Source organism: Simochromis diagramma, unplaced genomic scaffold, assembly GCF_900408965.1.
Source record: "Simochromis diagramma unplaced genomic scaffold, fSimDia1.1 OVJJ01000355.1, whole genome shotgun sequence".
Lineage (NCBI taxonomy): Eukaryota > Metazoa > Chordata > Actinopteri > Cichliformes > Cichlidae > Simochromis > Simochromis diagramma.
This window is the reverse complement of record NW_024387174.1, coordinates 2,627,638-2,642,606: the sequence shown is the minus strand read 5'-3', so window position 1 is coordinate 2,642,606 and position 14,969 is coordinate 2,627,638. Positions and strand designations below refer to the sequence as shown.

Here is a 14,969-nt window from a genome sequence, read left to right as displayed (position 1 = left end):
ACCTGTGCTTCAAACATGGCTGCGTTTCCCAGAGGAACCCACCCGAGGGATTAATAAAGTTTTATCTTCTGTCTGTTGAATTTCATTTTGGAGCATTTTGGCACCTATAAAATAGGTATGTTGTTTGAGGTATGTTTTTGTGTTGCTGCTCTGCTATGTGTGCTTCATCTAAACCAGTTTAATGTCCACCACTGCCGGCCTTTAGTTCCTACTTAAATCTGTGCGTTTGTTTGAATTTGAAAGCGGGAACGTTTTCTTCATTGTGCTCTATGAAGGCAAGTGCAGGCAGGAGCCTCGCGGAGTGATACGTCCTGTGCTTCAACATAATGTTACCGTATTGTGTGTGTATGACCTCTTTTAAGTTTTGTGGATATTATACATGGTTATGCTGAGGATGTGTCGGGTAATTTCCACTGAAAATGCCTTTTGGTTAAACTGTCAGCGAGGAATTTGCATTTGCACTGTTACATTTTTATATAACTTTAATGCACATAAAAAACAGCTGCTTCTTTAAGTGAAAATACATAGATGGTTTTTCTTTGCACTAATAAAGTTGAGGAGTTGTAAAGTATTTTGTCTCGTGTCAATTATATCGTCAGTTATATCGTTATCGCAAATTTTCAAATGTGTATCGTGATAAATATTTTTGGTCATATCGCTGCTCTACTAGTGAGCAAATATATGAAAAAAAAAATAACGTAATGATTGATACTTATATAAAATCATGGCGTGATATTAACAAATACACTGAAAGTAAGCCTATAATGAGTTAAGTAACACCTTTTATAAATAATCGGCACTTTACACCTGGAATGAAAAGTGCCATGATATACGGCGCCCTCTCTAATGGAATACTTACCTGATGATCTGAGGCAAACTACAGTGAGAGGGGCAAGCCTACTCGAATGGCAGGTTAGGTTTGTCAAGTCAAATGTGTAAACGGGTGGTAGACACAATTATTTACTGTACTGTTGCTATTTTTCTTTTACTTGGCTCAGATTGCTTAGTGTGATGTTGTTGTTTTTTTTTTTTATGTCAACCCCCCCCAAAAAAGGCAATCGTAGCCCCATCACTCTCATAAGTCCTCCGCAACTGTCTAAACCGTAACGTTATTTGAGTCAGAAACTCTGCACGTTTATGGAACTCACCCGAAAAAGTTTCCGGTGCAGGCAGAGATTGTTGCTCCGAGGAAGCAGGTGTGGAAGGAACGAGGGGCTCTCTTGCCGGAGGTTCTGGAACCGGTAATTTTGGATAGCTAGACGGAGGTGATGTGGGTGGGCTTACCACGTCCTGAGCGAGGGCTTGGGTAAACGTGGCTAGCGGCGTTCCAATATTACTTCCGGAGAAAAGACAGGCTGCTGGGCGGAGTCTGCTGAGTCCATGGTATGGCTGGATTGTTACTGTTACAGTTCACTTTTGAAGACTGACGCACAGGACTCCAAAACTCAGATGGACACAGGGGAATTTATTTACAATCTTCACCAGGTGTATATACAAAGAGTGCTGGGGTAGTGCTACATACAAGTTGTGATGGTGGACAGGGGCTCCAGGGAATCCAGCGGGAAAAAAAACACTCGCTCCTCTTCTTTCAATCCACCCTCGTGACCAGTCTGTCTTTCCAACACTCACCACTCGGGAAACACGGGAATTGGTCCAGGGAATCAATAAACAGAGCAAGTGCACATTAGTACAAAAACGTGAGACGCGAGAGTAACTTTGCTGAGAACTTGACTTCGCTAACGTGAGTCACACACAACGATCCAGCGATGAATAGCAGTCACTCCCTGGCTTAAATGCTGGCTGCACTAATGAGGCCCAGGTGTTTGTTCTTCAGAGCGCGGGCCAAGAGAGAAAGAAAGAGAGAGCGAAAGGCAAAAACTACTGATCAGCGCCCTGCTGATTCTCTGGGCCTTGACAATCTTGACACCCGTACATCATGTGCACTGTGTTCAAGGCTTATTTTGAGAGGCACAATAACAAACTTTATGCTCCAAGTTTAACTTCACGGTATCATTCAAAACCACCTCATAAGCTTTTGTATCTAATGCTATGCATCTGCCAACGTGGGATCTTGTCTGTTTTCTACTTTTGTATTATCCCTCCTCTCAGGCCTAGTATTCTACCCTTTAATAGCAGGTGCTCTGGTTTTGCTGTAGCCATAACATGTCTGCAGTTCAGGCTCATGAAGTGAAACCACTGTTTCATAACAGCTGTTTCATGGCAATTTTCTAAATGGATCCTTTCTTCAGGAAAAAAAGCTTATCCCTACAGCTGAACATTAGCCAGCTGCCAACATAAAATGTAAATTATTTAACTCCCAAATAATTTGCAGTTGCTTGGATTTGAACTTCTGTAGCTCAGAAGTTTCATTTCGCATTCGTTTTCTAAATGTGCTCTGCCACTGACAAATACTCTATTCTCAAATCTTACTCTATTTTGCAGCATTTTTTTTTTGACCATGACAAATTTTACTTTACTGCAATGATGCTTTTGAGGTCACAAGCTCAGATGCATCACATGATCCAACAAACACAATCCATCCCTCAACATATGTTCCTGCAGCTTTTCGTCCAACACAGCGTCATCATCCAATAGCCCAAAATCTGTAAACTGGTTGGCCTATCTCTGCTTTCCAGTTTTACCCTAACACTGTGTGCTGTTCAGTCAGCTTAGACGACTTCTGTTTACTGTCACTGTCCTGTCTTAGCTATAGAAGTGAGTAACCCCTCTACATATACTTTATCAACATCCTTCTGTTTCCATGCACACACTAGCGCTATCACATGCTTGACTGCAGTTACAACACTGCATGCAATTGATACATTTATATCTGAAGTGAGTGGTCCAGTGTGCCAGCGACAGTGGATACTTGCAATTTCTCTGAACAAATGGAAACGTTAGGGTTAGCAGTGGCGACTCTTTGTGTGCCGCATGCAAAAAACTCGTGTTTTTTTCTTTTTCATCTACAATAACAGCGAAAGACAGAAACCCTAAGATGAGCGATCCAAACAATGTCTCTCTCACTGGGTCAATAGAACAACTGCCACAGGGCAGCTGTGATAAAAGAGAGAAAGGAAGTTTCTCCAACTCTCTGGATCCAAGAAACCCAGCTTGGCCTTGATGGTCTCCCTCACTAGTTTTCACACAAATCACATGATTTACTGTATTCACCTACATCCATCAGCCACGTGTTACCTAAAACAGGTAGAATCATATAAAGAAGAAAATGTTAAAAACTGGAAAAATGTCAAAAAAAGAACCTTCAGAACCTTTCTTCGGTCCATCGGTGTGGAAGTGGACCACAACAACATTGAGGCTTGCCACCCTCTACCCTGAACAAATGACAGTGACAAATCGGCCGTCATTATGAGATCTGCTAACAGAAAACACAAAACAGCACTGATGAAACAAGGAAAGAAACTGAACGGATATGATGTCTTCATGAGTGAACATCTGACAAAATGAAATGAGGACATGGCCAGGAAAGCACGTTACTTCAGAAACATGGAGGAGCTGGACAAATACTGAGGTATGAATATTCATGTGACGTGACACACAACACAACACATGGCTCAGTCTAAAAGAACTTCATCTGCATCCAGCAACAATATCAATATAACTCCTTCTGTTTCTGATCATCTGGAACGGACAACATTTCAATAATGTTCACGACTTAGAAAAAGATTTAAACCCAGAAAATGATTTCTTCTACAACATCAGCAATAACTGCTGCTACTTCAATGATGAACAGTTTAAACACACCGTCAACACGGAAAACAAATGATCAATAATCCATTTTAATAGCATAATAATAATGGATTGGATTTATATAGCGCTTTTCAAGGCACCCAAAGCGCTTTACAATTCCACTATTCATTCACACACTGGTGGAGGCAGCTACAGTTGTAGCCACAGCTGCCCTGGGGCAGACTGACAGAAGCGAGGCTGCCATATCGCGCCATCGGCCCCTCTGGCCATCACCAGTAGGGGAAAGTATCTTGCCCAAGGACACAACGACCAGGACAGAGAGTCCGGGGATCGAACCGGCAACCTTCCGGTTACAGATGCGCTTCCCAACCCCCTGAGCCACGGTCGCCCCGTACAAGTCTGTATACCAGCTTCAACAATATGAAGGAACATTTAAATCAGTTGACAAATCCATTTGGAATTATTGCCATTACTGAAACATGGATCAATGCTGAGAAAGGACTGGACTTTGCACTGGAGGGATATGATGTGAACTTAGAATGTATAGCAATTGAAATTTCTAAGGAAAAAGAGAAAAAAACACCTGGATCTAGTATTCAAGTATTTAATGACTTCATAGAAGATGTATTCTCTAAAACAAATCAAAAACTTATGTTTGTCTGTGGTGATTCTAACATTGACTTGTTGAATCCAAAAAAAAGCATAAAATGACTGCAGAATTTCTAAACTCTACGTACAATTTGAGTTTACGTCCTAAAATAAGCAGGCCTAGCAGACTTACACCTCATTGTGCCACTTTAAATTGACAATATTTTCACTAATAATATAGAAAACAACATTGTGAGCGGATTATTAACTAATGATATCAGTGATCACCTACCAGTTTTTGCAGTTTATGACACTAATTACAAGAGAAATCAGCATGAAGAACAACTGAGATACAGACGTGTAAGGACAGAAGAAACTGAACGATAATAAACGATATGAAAATAAATATAAAAAATACAAAAATAAGTTGACCAATATTATACGCATATGTAGAAAGGAGTATTATAGTAAAACACTGATAAATAATAAACATAATATGAAGGGAATATAGGATGTTTTAAACAGTTTCATTAAAAATAATTCTGATAACAAAGTTATCCTCATTATTTTATTGACAGTGGCAATATAATGAAAAACACTGCTGATGTGATCAACAGCTTTAATCATTAATCTGTAAATATTGGACCAAATCTGGCAGAACAAATTCTGCCATCTGTAGCCTGAGTGATACGAACCCTAACTCGATGTTAGTGGAGGAAAAAGAAATAATTGACAATGTAAATGTGTGTAAATATAAAACATCAACTGATTGTAATGATATTGACATGAAAATCGTCAAGAAGGTCATTGAAGGAACCACTAACATGCATCTGCAACTTAACATTTCCGACTGGAAAAGTTTCAAACAAAATTAAAATGGCTAAAGTTGTGCCGCTGAATAAAACTGAGGACAGACACCACTTCACAAATTACAGGCCTGTTTCTTTACTACCAAGATCAACATCACTGGCATCAATCGAATCAATCGAGGAGATTACAAATGCTACAGATCAGAAACGGTATGCAGCTGGACTATTTCTGGATCTCAAGCAAGCATTTGATACAATCAATCATGACAGATTAATTAATAAACAGGGACCAGAGGAGTTGTACTAAAGATTCAATTCAAATTCAGATAGAGGCAGTGTGCGGTTGTGAGCAGCAGGTGGCAGCAGAGTAAACAGTAACATATTTGCTGACAAAGGAGGCCGATGAAGGCTGAGTCCAGAATCACTCACTAATTATGAAATGGTGGAACACACATGGAGTTCCCATTTAACAGTGATGTTCAATATATAGTGAGTGTTATTCTTACTAGAACAACTTTTTGTGATTATGTGAAGATTTTTGTTTATTAGTAAGATAAATATTAGATTTCCTGACAACAGTGATGTCGTAGAAAGTTAATCTTTTTATGCACCAGTTTAAGTAAGAATTTAACTGTGATTCAGTGTCTGAGCTGTAAGCTGTGAGCTCATGAGCAAAACTTAAACAAAAACAAACACTTTGGGACAATACTGTGGTTATTGCTCGTTACAGATCAACACAGGGTAATCATTCTGGTCACCAGCTTGGTCAAACCTGCCATGGGATGGTAGCCAATGTAGTTGTTGGCTGTTTATTTGTCAAAGGCAAACGTGTTTTGTCTCGTCAGACTTCATCCAGTCCAATAAACGACAAAGTCAACAGCAGAATAAGCTGTTATAAGAAAGTTATATATTTAAAAACCTCTCTGGTTACTCTGGTATGAATAACTCTGAATCACTTTATGGTAAATAACACACTATCTGCAAAACACTGTGAAAGAATTCCAGATCACAAGTTTGTAGTTCAACATACAAGTGACGACCTTTGACCTTCATCAGGTTTTATTTAATTGTGTCAGAGAAACTCAAACGTGCTCTTCATGCAGCTGAGTACATCAAGTGTTTAAAACAGAAGCTGTGCAGGTCTGAGATCAGCAGCTCTCTGAAACACCAAACTGAGGTCCTGTTAATGCTGATCTATAGTGACACAGTTACAGGGGTGAGTAATCCTTTTGTTTTTTTGTCTTTAACTTTATCAATAAAACAGTGTGGTACTTTAACCTTTGTGTTTCCATCAGTTCATTTTGCAGTTAACATGTGAACATGTTGGATGATCTGTCTGCTGTCACTGGGTGGTGCTGAGCTCTGAATCTGAGGGCAGCTCCTGTAATCACAAAGACAACAGAATCATCAAACTCAAATATAAAGTTTATCTCTTAAATCATGTGGAGACTGAAAACATGCTGTTGTTTGCACTTATTTAATATTCAGCTCTGCACATGAGCTGAAGCAGGGTGCAGCCTGTTGCTTTTATAGTATAATACTTGTAATAAAATTACAGTAATGATAATTAGTGACTGAGCAGCCCGGGGCGTTTCTCTTGTTTTCTTTAGTCTGGGTAAATCCACTCGCCTGCACAGATTAGCTAAACTAACTTTACAAAACAAGTTTCCCCGACAGCCGAGTGCTCATCTTAGCTAGCTAGGTCTCAGGACTTAGCTTAGGTAGTTACGGATTAGTTTACAAACACATTTAACTTACCAAAAAATAGTAATGTGTGGATCGATCCTGAAATATCGATTCCTCCAATACCAATCATTTAATCAGAATCAGAATCAGAATCAGAATACTTTATTGATCCCTGGAGGGAATTATTTTTTGTTATTTTTTGTTACAGTGCTCCATTATAAACCAACATTAAGACAAGACAGACAATACGCTAACTAAGAATAGTACAATATATACATATATATACATACATACATGAGTCACTCATAAATAAATTTATGTTCTAGAATCGATTCTCACAACAAATAAAACACTGAAAAAGCCAAACAATAACATTCTTAAGTTATCAGAATGACTTATATATCATGTTTAACCTGAGTAGTGAAAGCCCGCGGGGGTTTGAAGACGATGTGTCGGCTCAGATATTTGAAGTTTACACAGCTACATTCTCACCTGAAAATATGTTAAAAGTTTTTTTGCGACCCAGAAGGAGAAATAAGAGTAATATTAAAACTAAGTCGCTGCCGCCATTGTTGGAAACTGGAATTGGCTGGGCCGCGCTATGAATTCCTATGAATTCTGCGATATGGTTTTTCTATTTTGTTGTCCGGGTGGACAATTGGGAGAAATTCGGGAGAATGGTGGCTCCGGGAGATTTTCAGGAGGGGCACTGAAATTTGGTATTCTCCTGGAAAAATCGGGAGGGTTGGCATGTATGGTTGTGGCAACATCACTAACCTTGTCAAACACCTCAGAGTAAATCATATCACAGAATATGACGAGCGTATGTTGAGACGAACTGAAGAGGAGGACAGGGACAGGTGCTCTCACTGAGTCCTTTAGTGCTGCAGGCGGGCAAGGTGTTCAAATAGGCACAACTTCAGTTTTTTTATTTCTATATGATGAACTCTGCATTATTAAGTGATAAGAACAAGTAATCTGATGTCCTGTAATCATTATGATGCTATAATTTGAGATACAATAAATAAAATACGTTTTTGTACAAAGTATCGGATCAGTATCGTCGATACCGCCCTGAATATTACTTGGTATCGGATCGGAAAGAAAATCAGTGGTATCGCACATCACTACCGAAAAAGTGCAGCAGGGCCTCGGGTCCTTCTGTCCAGTTTACTGAAGAACACCTCAGGCTGTCAGGTTAAAACACTCGGTCGTGTTTTCGTAGCGTAAACGCTGGCCCTCCTCTCAGAGCCTACGCTCTATCTGCTATTCCCGAACAGAGGTACGCAAGTTTCTCCGTGACTGCAGCTGCCAGTCAAAGCTGTCATGATGACGTTTCACCCCAATTTAACATCACCGCGGTAGGAATTTGAATCAAACTCATGGGAGAGGAGACCCCTCGGACATCAATCAGCGTGATGAGAACTATTGAAAACAAAAGAAAGAAACTTTGGAAAAATTTATCTGAGGAGAATTAATTTATTTTAGTCTGACCCCAGTCCCATCCGCTAACATGGAGGAGGCGGGGTTTATGACCTATACTGCAGCCAGACACCAGGGGGCGATAGAAACGTTTTGGCTTCACTTTTGGGGAGCTGTCGCGTCGTCCATGTTATCTACTGTAATTTGTCTGTAGAGCTGGTCTATGGGGTTAACAGCACGAAGCTGTGTCGGACTGGGAACAGGAGCTTGCATCACTCCAGGACCTCTTTGGGGAACTGGTCGTGTACACTAAAGTCTGTTTCTTTCGGCTCCCTTCAATGAGCTGGGTCACATTCTCAGTTAGAGACTTGACAAAGTCCCTTAGTGAGTGAGCCTCTGGATGTTGGCAAATTCCTTAGTCGGTGGTGTTGTTCTGGGGGAGATGCTGGGTGACTTCTCCTAGAAGACAGCATCTTATTCTTGGCTGGGGAAGAGGAACTCAGGCCTTCTTAATGACTAGTGTTGAAACACCAGTCACTGTATTCCTGGAGAGCATATAAATTCTTCTTGCTGTTCTCCAGGGTTTCGGAAATGATTAATGCAGATGTGTGTTGTCCGTCAATTGTTTGGTGTAATTTAAGCTTTAAAAAGTGCTTGTTTAATTTGTTTAATTTTGAGCTTTCTGAGCCAAGCTGTGAGTCTGCCTTCATTTTGTTGCCATGCCAACTGCTGTTTTTTTTGAAAATGTAGCTGCTGTGTAAAGTTTGATTATTTTATTCAGCATTACTGTTCATATTTGTTTTTCTTTGTCCACCTTTCGTTCAAATATGATTTTTGGTAAATTGACTGGTTCCCTTATAGCCCGGTTCTACTCAACCTGAGCACTCAAAGCTCTTTATACAACATGCTTCATTCACCCAAGCACTTTTTTCTACTTAAGAGCTTTCTATCTAAAATCACACATAATTATATTCAGATATACGCATCGGAGAGCTCAGATATCTTACCCGAGGATATTGGGCATGACAAATATCCTGGAACAGCCAGTGATTGAACCTTCCAATTGGTATATTTCTCGGTCTACCAACAGCTACAGCTACCACCGTTTTGGGCTCTATATCTACAAAAGGTAAGTGAGCTTTTTATTTATTTATTTTTAATTTTTTTATTCTATGTTTGTGGGTTCTTGTTGTTAGGTCTTGTTAAAGATCTAATCATCTTGCACAATGACAATCATATTAATTCACAATTCTGTAACACATGTGTTGCCAAGTGGCATTAACTGCACTTAAACCCAATGTAAAATCAGGTGCCAGTGTCTCCTTTGGTATGTGACACATGGCTGGTTAAATGAAAACAATCTATGATGTTGATAAAACCAAAGTGGTCAGAGTCATCGGCTATGTGAATGTTAAAATCCCCAACTATACGCTGTGTGTCCTTTAAAGGCTGATGATGCACCACAGCACAATAAAAAGGATTCTTATTCCTGACTTTAATCAGCTGTTCGCCTTCACTGAACTGCAACACTTCGTTGATACAGAGTGTGCAGAGGATGGAAGTCTTTTTCTAATAAGATTTTAAAGTCAGAGGAGTGAGGCATGTATGTGTGAACATGTAAATGTGGATATAAACATAAATGTGAAGTTCTTGATGATAAATCGTGTCTTTATTCAGATTTGATTTCTTTTTTGGGTGTCATGAGTGTAGAGTTATACAACTAATTGAACCGTGGTTTAAAGAAATTAGCAAACACAAAGAAATATCATCCTGTGGTGTAACACGGGAATTACAGAGAGTTGTTAGACAAAAATCGAGCTTAATCAGGAATGTGGAGAGGAGCAGAATTTTAGTTGGTTACAGAGTTTTGAGCGCAATTAAAAAAGATGCAGTAGAGCATTTTAGGTCTGTAATAATTTAAAAAAAAAAATCAAGTTTGTGTTTTAGTAAATACCTAAATGTTTGTAAATTATGCCACCCAGATGGTGTTTACATGCTGTGGTATTCAACACAAGATGATCAAACCACAGCAGCTTTGGCTGAGCTGTCAGTCAGGAGCGGTACGTTCCTCTGTGGACTGCAGGGGCTGATGGGAGCTTTGAAGCACTGCTGCATATCAGCGGAGGGGGAAGACCCGTCTGATCTCACAGCTCGTCCTTGTTTGGCCTCAGCTGCATCAGAGCGCCACTTCTCCCCAGGTTCACCAGAGGAAACACCACTGCACAAAATGCTTTTCCTCCCAGCTGCTGCTCTGTGCTGTCTGTGTTCAGGTGAGTGTTTCCAGCCAATCAGGAGCCAACAAAGTCAACCTGTAACAAACACTGTCACACTAACCTTCATCTATCTGTCTGTGTCTCTACAGCACTGGTTACCATGGCAGCACAGATGATTCAGGAGGATTTAACATTGACCAGGAGAGTTGGACAAAGTGTCTCCTTCAGCTGTGGAGATGATGAATGTGACTATACTGGTTTGATCTGGTACCAGAAGAAAGACACTGAACCATTTAGGCTAGTTCTTGTCGTGGATACTGATGATGGTAGAGTTGAGTCAAGTTCTAATCATTCCCAGAAAGATGATTTTTCAGTTGAGATTAAACAGAACAGATACCAGTTGAAGATAGAGAAAGTTAAACTTGAGCATTCGGCCACTTATTACTGTGCCTGTTGGAAGGACGCACCCCACAGTGAGAAATGATGCCTGCAGCCTGAGCAAAAACCAAAGCATACAGAGATGTCAATCAGAGTTTGTGACAGGAAGAGAGCAGTAAACCACAGCCCAGGTGTATGTATTTCTTCACAATCACAACCATACTGAGGCTGTCCTGCTCCAGAAATGGAAAGCCGTTTCTTTGTTGTTGCTGTTGTTTCAAGCAGCTATTACAATCTTACGTATCTTTTTCAATTAGAGCTACAAGTTGGTTGTGTTACTAAATAGGGAAAGGAATGTGTGTTGGCAAAACTGTAAATGTATAGCGCTTTACTAGTCCCTAAGGACCCCAAAGCGCTTTACACATTGAGTCATCCACCCATTCACACACTGGTGTGATGGAACAAGCTACATTGCAGCCACAGCCACCCTGGGGCGCACTGACAGAGGCGAGGCTGCCGGACACTGGCGTCACCGGGCCCTCTGACCACCACCAGTAGGCAATGGGTGAAGTGTCTTGCCCAAGGACACAACGACCGAGACTGTCCAAGCCGGGGCTCGAACCGGCATCCTTCTGATTACAAGGCGAACTCCCAACTTTTGAGCCACGATCGCCCAAATAAATATAATGCAAACCTTAATATAGTACTGAACATGTTGTTTTAGCCAAAGCTGAAAAATCACATTTTCAGAAATATTCATTATTTGGGGGCCTTTATAGTAATTTATCTAGGGAGCTTGGGAAGAAAAGTGACTGGACTTCTTTAAGTTTGAAGTGCACTGGGATGTCGTACTCGTAGAAGACTCCTGAGTTTTTCACTCCTTATGTAAACGGTTTATCAGCGAAACTCAGGAGAGTCTTCTCCCAGCATGACATCCCAGTTTACTTCCGACCCAGCCACACACTCAGACAGAAACTGGTTCATCCCAAAGACAAAACTCCTAAACACAAACTTAACAATGTGGTGTTTGCTGTACAGTGTACCGAGGAATGCTCAGACCTCTACATTGGAGAAACCAAACAGCCACTTCATGAACGCATGGCACATGGATTTCATGTCAGAGAGGCCTCAGTCCGTCCGAATTGTTTGCAACATCTCCCGCATCATCAGGCTGAGCCCAGGAGCTCCTCAGGGCCGTGTTCTCAGCCCACTGTTGTTCGCCCTCCTGAAACACGACTTCCCTGCCCTGCACAGCTCTAACCACATCATCAAGTTCGCTGACGACACAAACATGGTTGGACTCATCAGCAGCAACGACGAGTCAGCGTACAGAGATGAGGTTCAGCAGCTGGAGTTCTGGTGCAGTGAGAGCAACCTGTCACTGAATGTGGACAAAACCAAGGAGATGACTGTCGACTTCAGGAAGACTGGCTCCACCCATACACCACTCAGCATCCACGGTTCCACGGTAGAGACTGTTAATAGCACCAAGTTCCTGTGAGTTCACATCTCAGACGACCTTACCTGGACCATCAACACCGCCTCCATCACCAAAAAGGCCCAGTAGTGCCTCCCCTTCCTGAGATGCCTAAGGCGGGCCAACCATCCTTCTCCCACGCTCACCATGTTCTACAGGGGCACCATAGAGAGTGTTCTGACCACCTGCATCCCTGTGTGGTTTAGAAACTGAAAAGTTGGCAACCTCAGCCAGCTACATCAGATCGTCACACCAGCTGCTATGATCATCAGAACATCTCTCTCTCGACTACACCTTCCATAAGCGCTGCATCAGCAAGGCCTTCAGCATCGTGCTTGACCCCTCACACCCCTCACATGGGCTTTTCTCCCTCCTCCCGTCCGGCAGATGCTACCCCAGCATCGGGGCCAGATCCTCCAGACTGTGAGACAGCTTTTTCCCGCCAGCCATCAGACTCCTGAACTCTCTACCGGTGTTTAGTGTAAAGTGTATATTTATTCTTACTCTTCCTATATTTATTGTTGTTCTTTTGCACTGCTGTAACTGGAGCCTCATCGTCTCGTCTCTCTATATACTGTACTGTATATAGCAGAGAGACAATAAAGTTTACTTTGACGAAGATAGAAGAGCCACCCCTACAGGACAAGACTCAGCAGTCCATCTGCATCTAAAGGACAAAGGTCGCATTTCAAGGATACCAATGTTCACATTTTGGACACAGAAGACAGAAAGAGTGAAATAAACCATCTATGTCCATTGTGAATGACCATCCTTGAACAGAGGCGGTGGCCAACAACACCAACAGTCTGCCACCTACAGTACAGTTTTGAGATCCTGTCCCAGGCACCTTAACATCCACTCAAATCTTGCATCACTTGATCGCATGGCAAGGTAGTTTCACATGAAACCTTGGCTCATGTGATAAGGCACATGATCAATAGTGCCAGGTTTTTAATCCTAGTAGGAGGACTTACTTAGAGCTTAAAAACCTGGGGCTCTCTACCATTCTCAGGTGAGATGGGATTACCCCGACCTGCATGGCTGAGAACCTACACAGACAAAGTGGCAAATGGATAAATGATCTTCACAACCAGTGCATCCCTGGTTATGGCTAAAAACAGGAGAAGAGACGTGTTGTTATAAATATTAGATTGAAAAAATTTACCTATCCTAGCTGTCATGAAAAACAAGAAAGTGGATGGATGGAAAAATGGCATTCTGGCATCATCTGAACTCTTCCATCTCAGCTGATCATTGAACAGCAGGCAGGTTTTTGTATGAGTGTTTCTCACTGTGGAAGGAGGCTATGATTACGACATCTTCGGCTCTGGAACTAAACTGTATGTAACAGGTAAGATCAAACATTTATTTTCCTCAAATACTTTCTGTTTTTCCGTAAGTAATCGAGAATTGAGAAGAAAATAAAATTAATTCAGTTTTGCAGGAAATTGAGTCCTAAAAGTCCAATCTTAGCTACACAGTGAATATCCTGCTCTATAAAATTCAGCTTATTTACTCAGAATCTCCACAGCGTCTTTGTTCTTAAGAGCATTTTTTAAAAGTTAAATATAATTGTGTGTATATAGTCTCAAAAATTTAAAGACTGTTAAAAGTAATTTGCATATGCTAATTATTATAATTTTATACATTTGATAGAAAATTGGATTGGCACAAAGTAATTCATATTGGCACGCATGTTGGATGTATAGTAAATGAAAAGTACACGAGAAAAGTTAATCTAATAATGAAAAGCTTTTGTAGAATATGCAAACGGATTTAATGAGAGTGACATAGCGCACAATTATGGTGGGGGGGACGTAACACAAGTGGGGGCTCGTCCGGGATCGTTTTGTGCTGTGGACAACCTAAATTAATGAAAGTGTGTCGTGATTTAGGGTGGCTACGTTTCATGGTTATGGTTGAAGATGAGTTTTGACCTGCTTGATTTTGTTAGTCAGCCTAGCGTTGATAAGATTGACTTATGTCGCAAAGACGACCTGTTGAGTATTGCTGCCCAGTATAACCTTTCTGTACCAAAGTATGGAGTGAAGAAGGAGATTAAGCAGGCTTTGTTGGAGGGGTTAATCAAGTTGGGTATCTTAATTAGCCCTGCTACAATGGAGGTACCTTCCCGGACCCCTTAGCTTCCCCTGGAGCACCTCTGGGTGCCCAAGTTAAATCAGATGTGGCTCCCCAAACTCTGCCTTGGTTTAAGCCTTTCACTCCAGAATCCCAAATATCTAGCAGTGATGCAAAGCTTAAGGTTCGCTTACTACGTTTACAGTTGGAGGCACAGGAGAAGGAGAAGGTGCGTAAAGCAGATTATGATCTCCGGCTGGAGATCCGTAGGCTTGAGATGGAAGCTGAAAATAAATCAGGTTAAAGCAGCTTGAAGTAGAAGCACTGAAGGTGTCATCAGGGTAGGAAACACATGCCACTAAAGAAATCCTAAAAGTCTCCCCAAAAAGTTTCAATGTTAGCAAAAATATTGCTCTGGTACCTACCTTTCGTGAGACTGAGGTAGATTCATATTTCAATGCTTTTGAAAGGTGGCTACTGCTCTGAACTGGCCAAGAGACATGTGGCCTATTTTACTTCAGTGTAAATTAGCAGGCAAAGCTCAGGAGGTAGGACACCTCCTGAGCACACTGTGACGTAGGTAGGACACTACCAACCTACGGTCACAAG

The 14,969-nt window shown here is 41.3% G+C and overlaps 1 protein-coding gene across 1 annotated transcript in view; it reads left to right on the top strand.

Moving 5' to 3' along the window:
* The first annotated feature begins 10,287 nt into the window (after window positions 1-10,287).
* LOC120744852 overlaps window positions 10,288-14,969 on the top strand; it is a 7,354-nt gene continuing 2,672 nt past the window's right edge. The window contains exons 1-3 of the mRNA XM_040049457.1: window positions 10,288-10,483; window positions 10,576-10,899; window positions 13,585-13,632. Of these exons, the coding sequence (XP_039905391.1) occupies window positions 10,303-10,483; window positions 10,576-10,899; window positions 13,585-13,632 (553 nt within the window). The 5' untranslated portion in view covers window positions 10,288-10,302. The remainder of the gene's footprint in view (window positions 10,484-10,575; window positions 10,900-13,584; window positions 13,633-14,969) is intronic.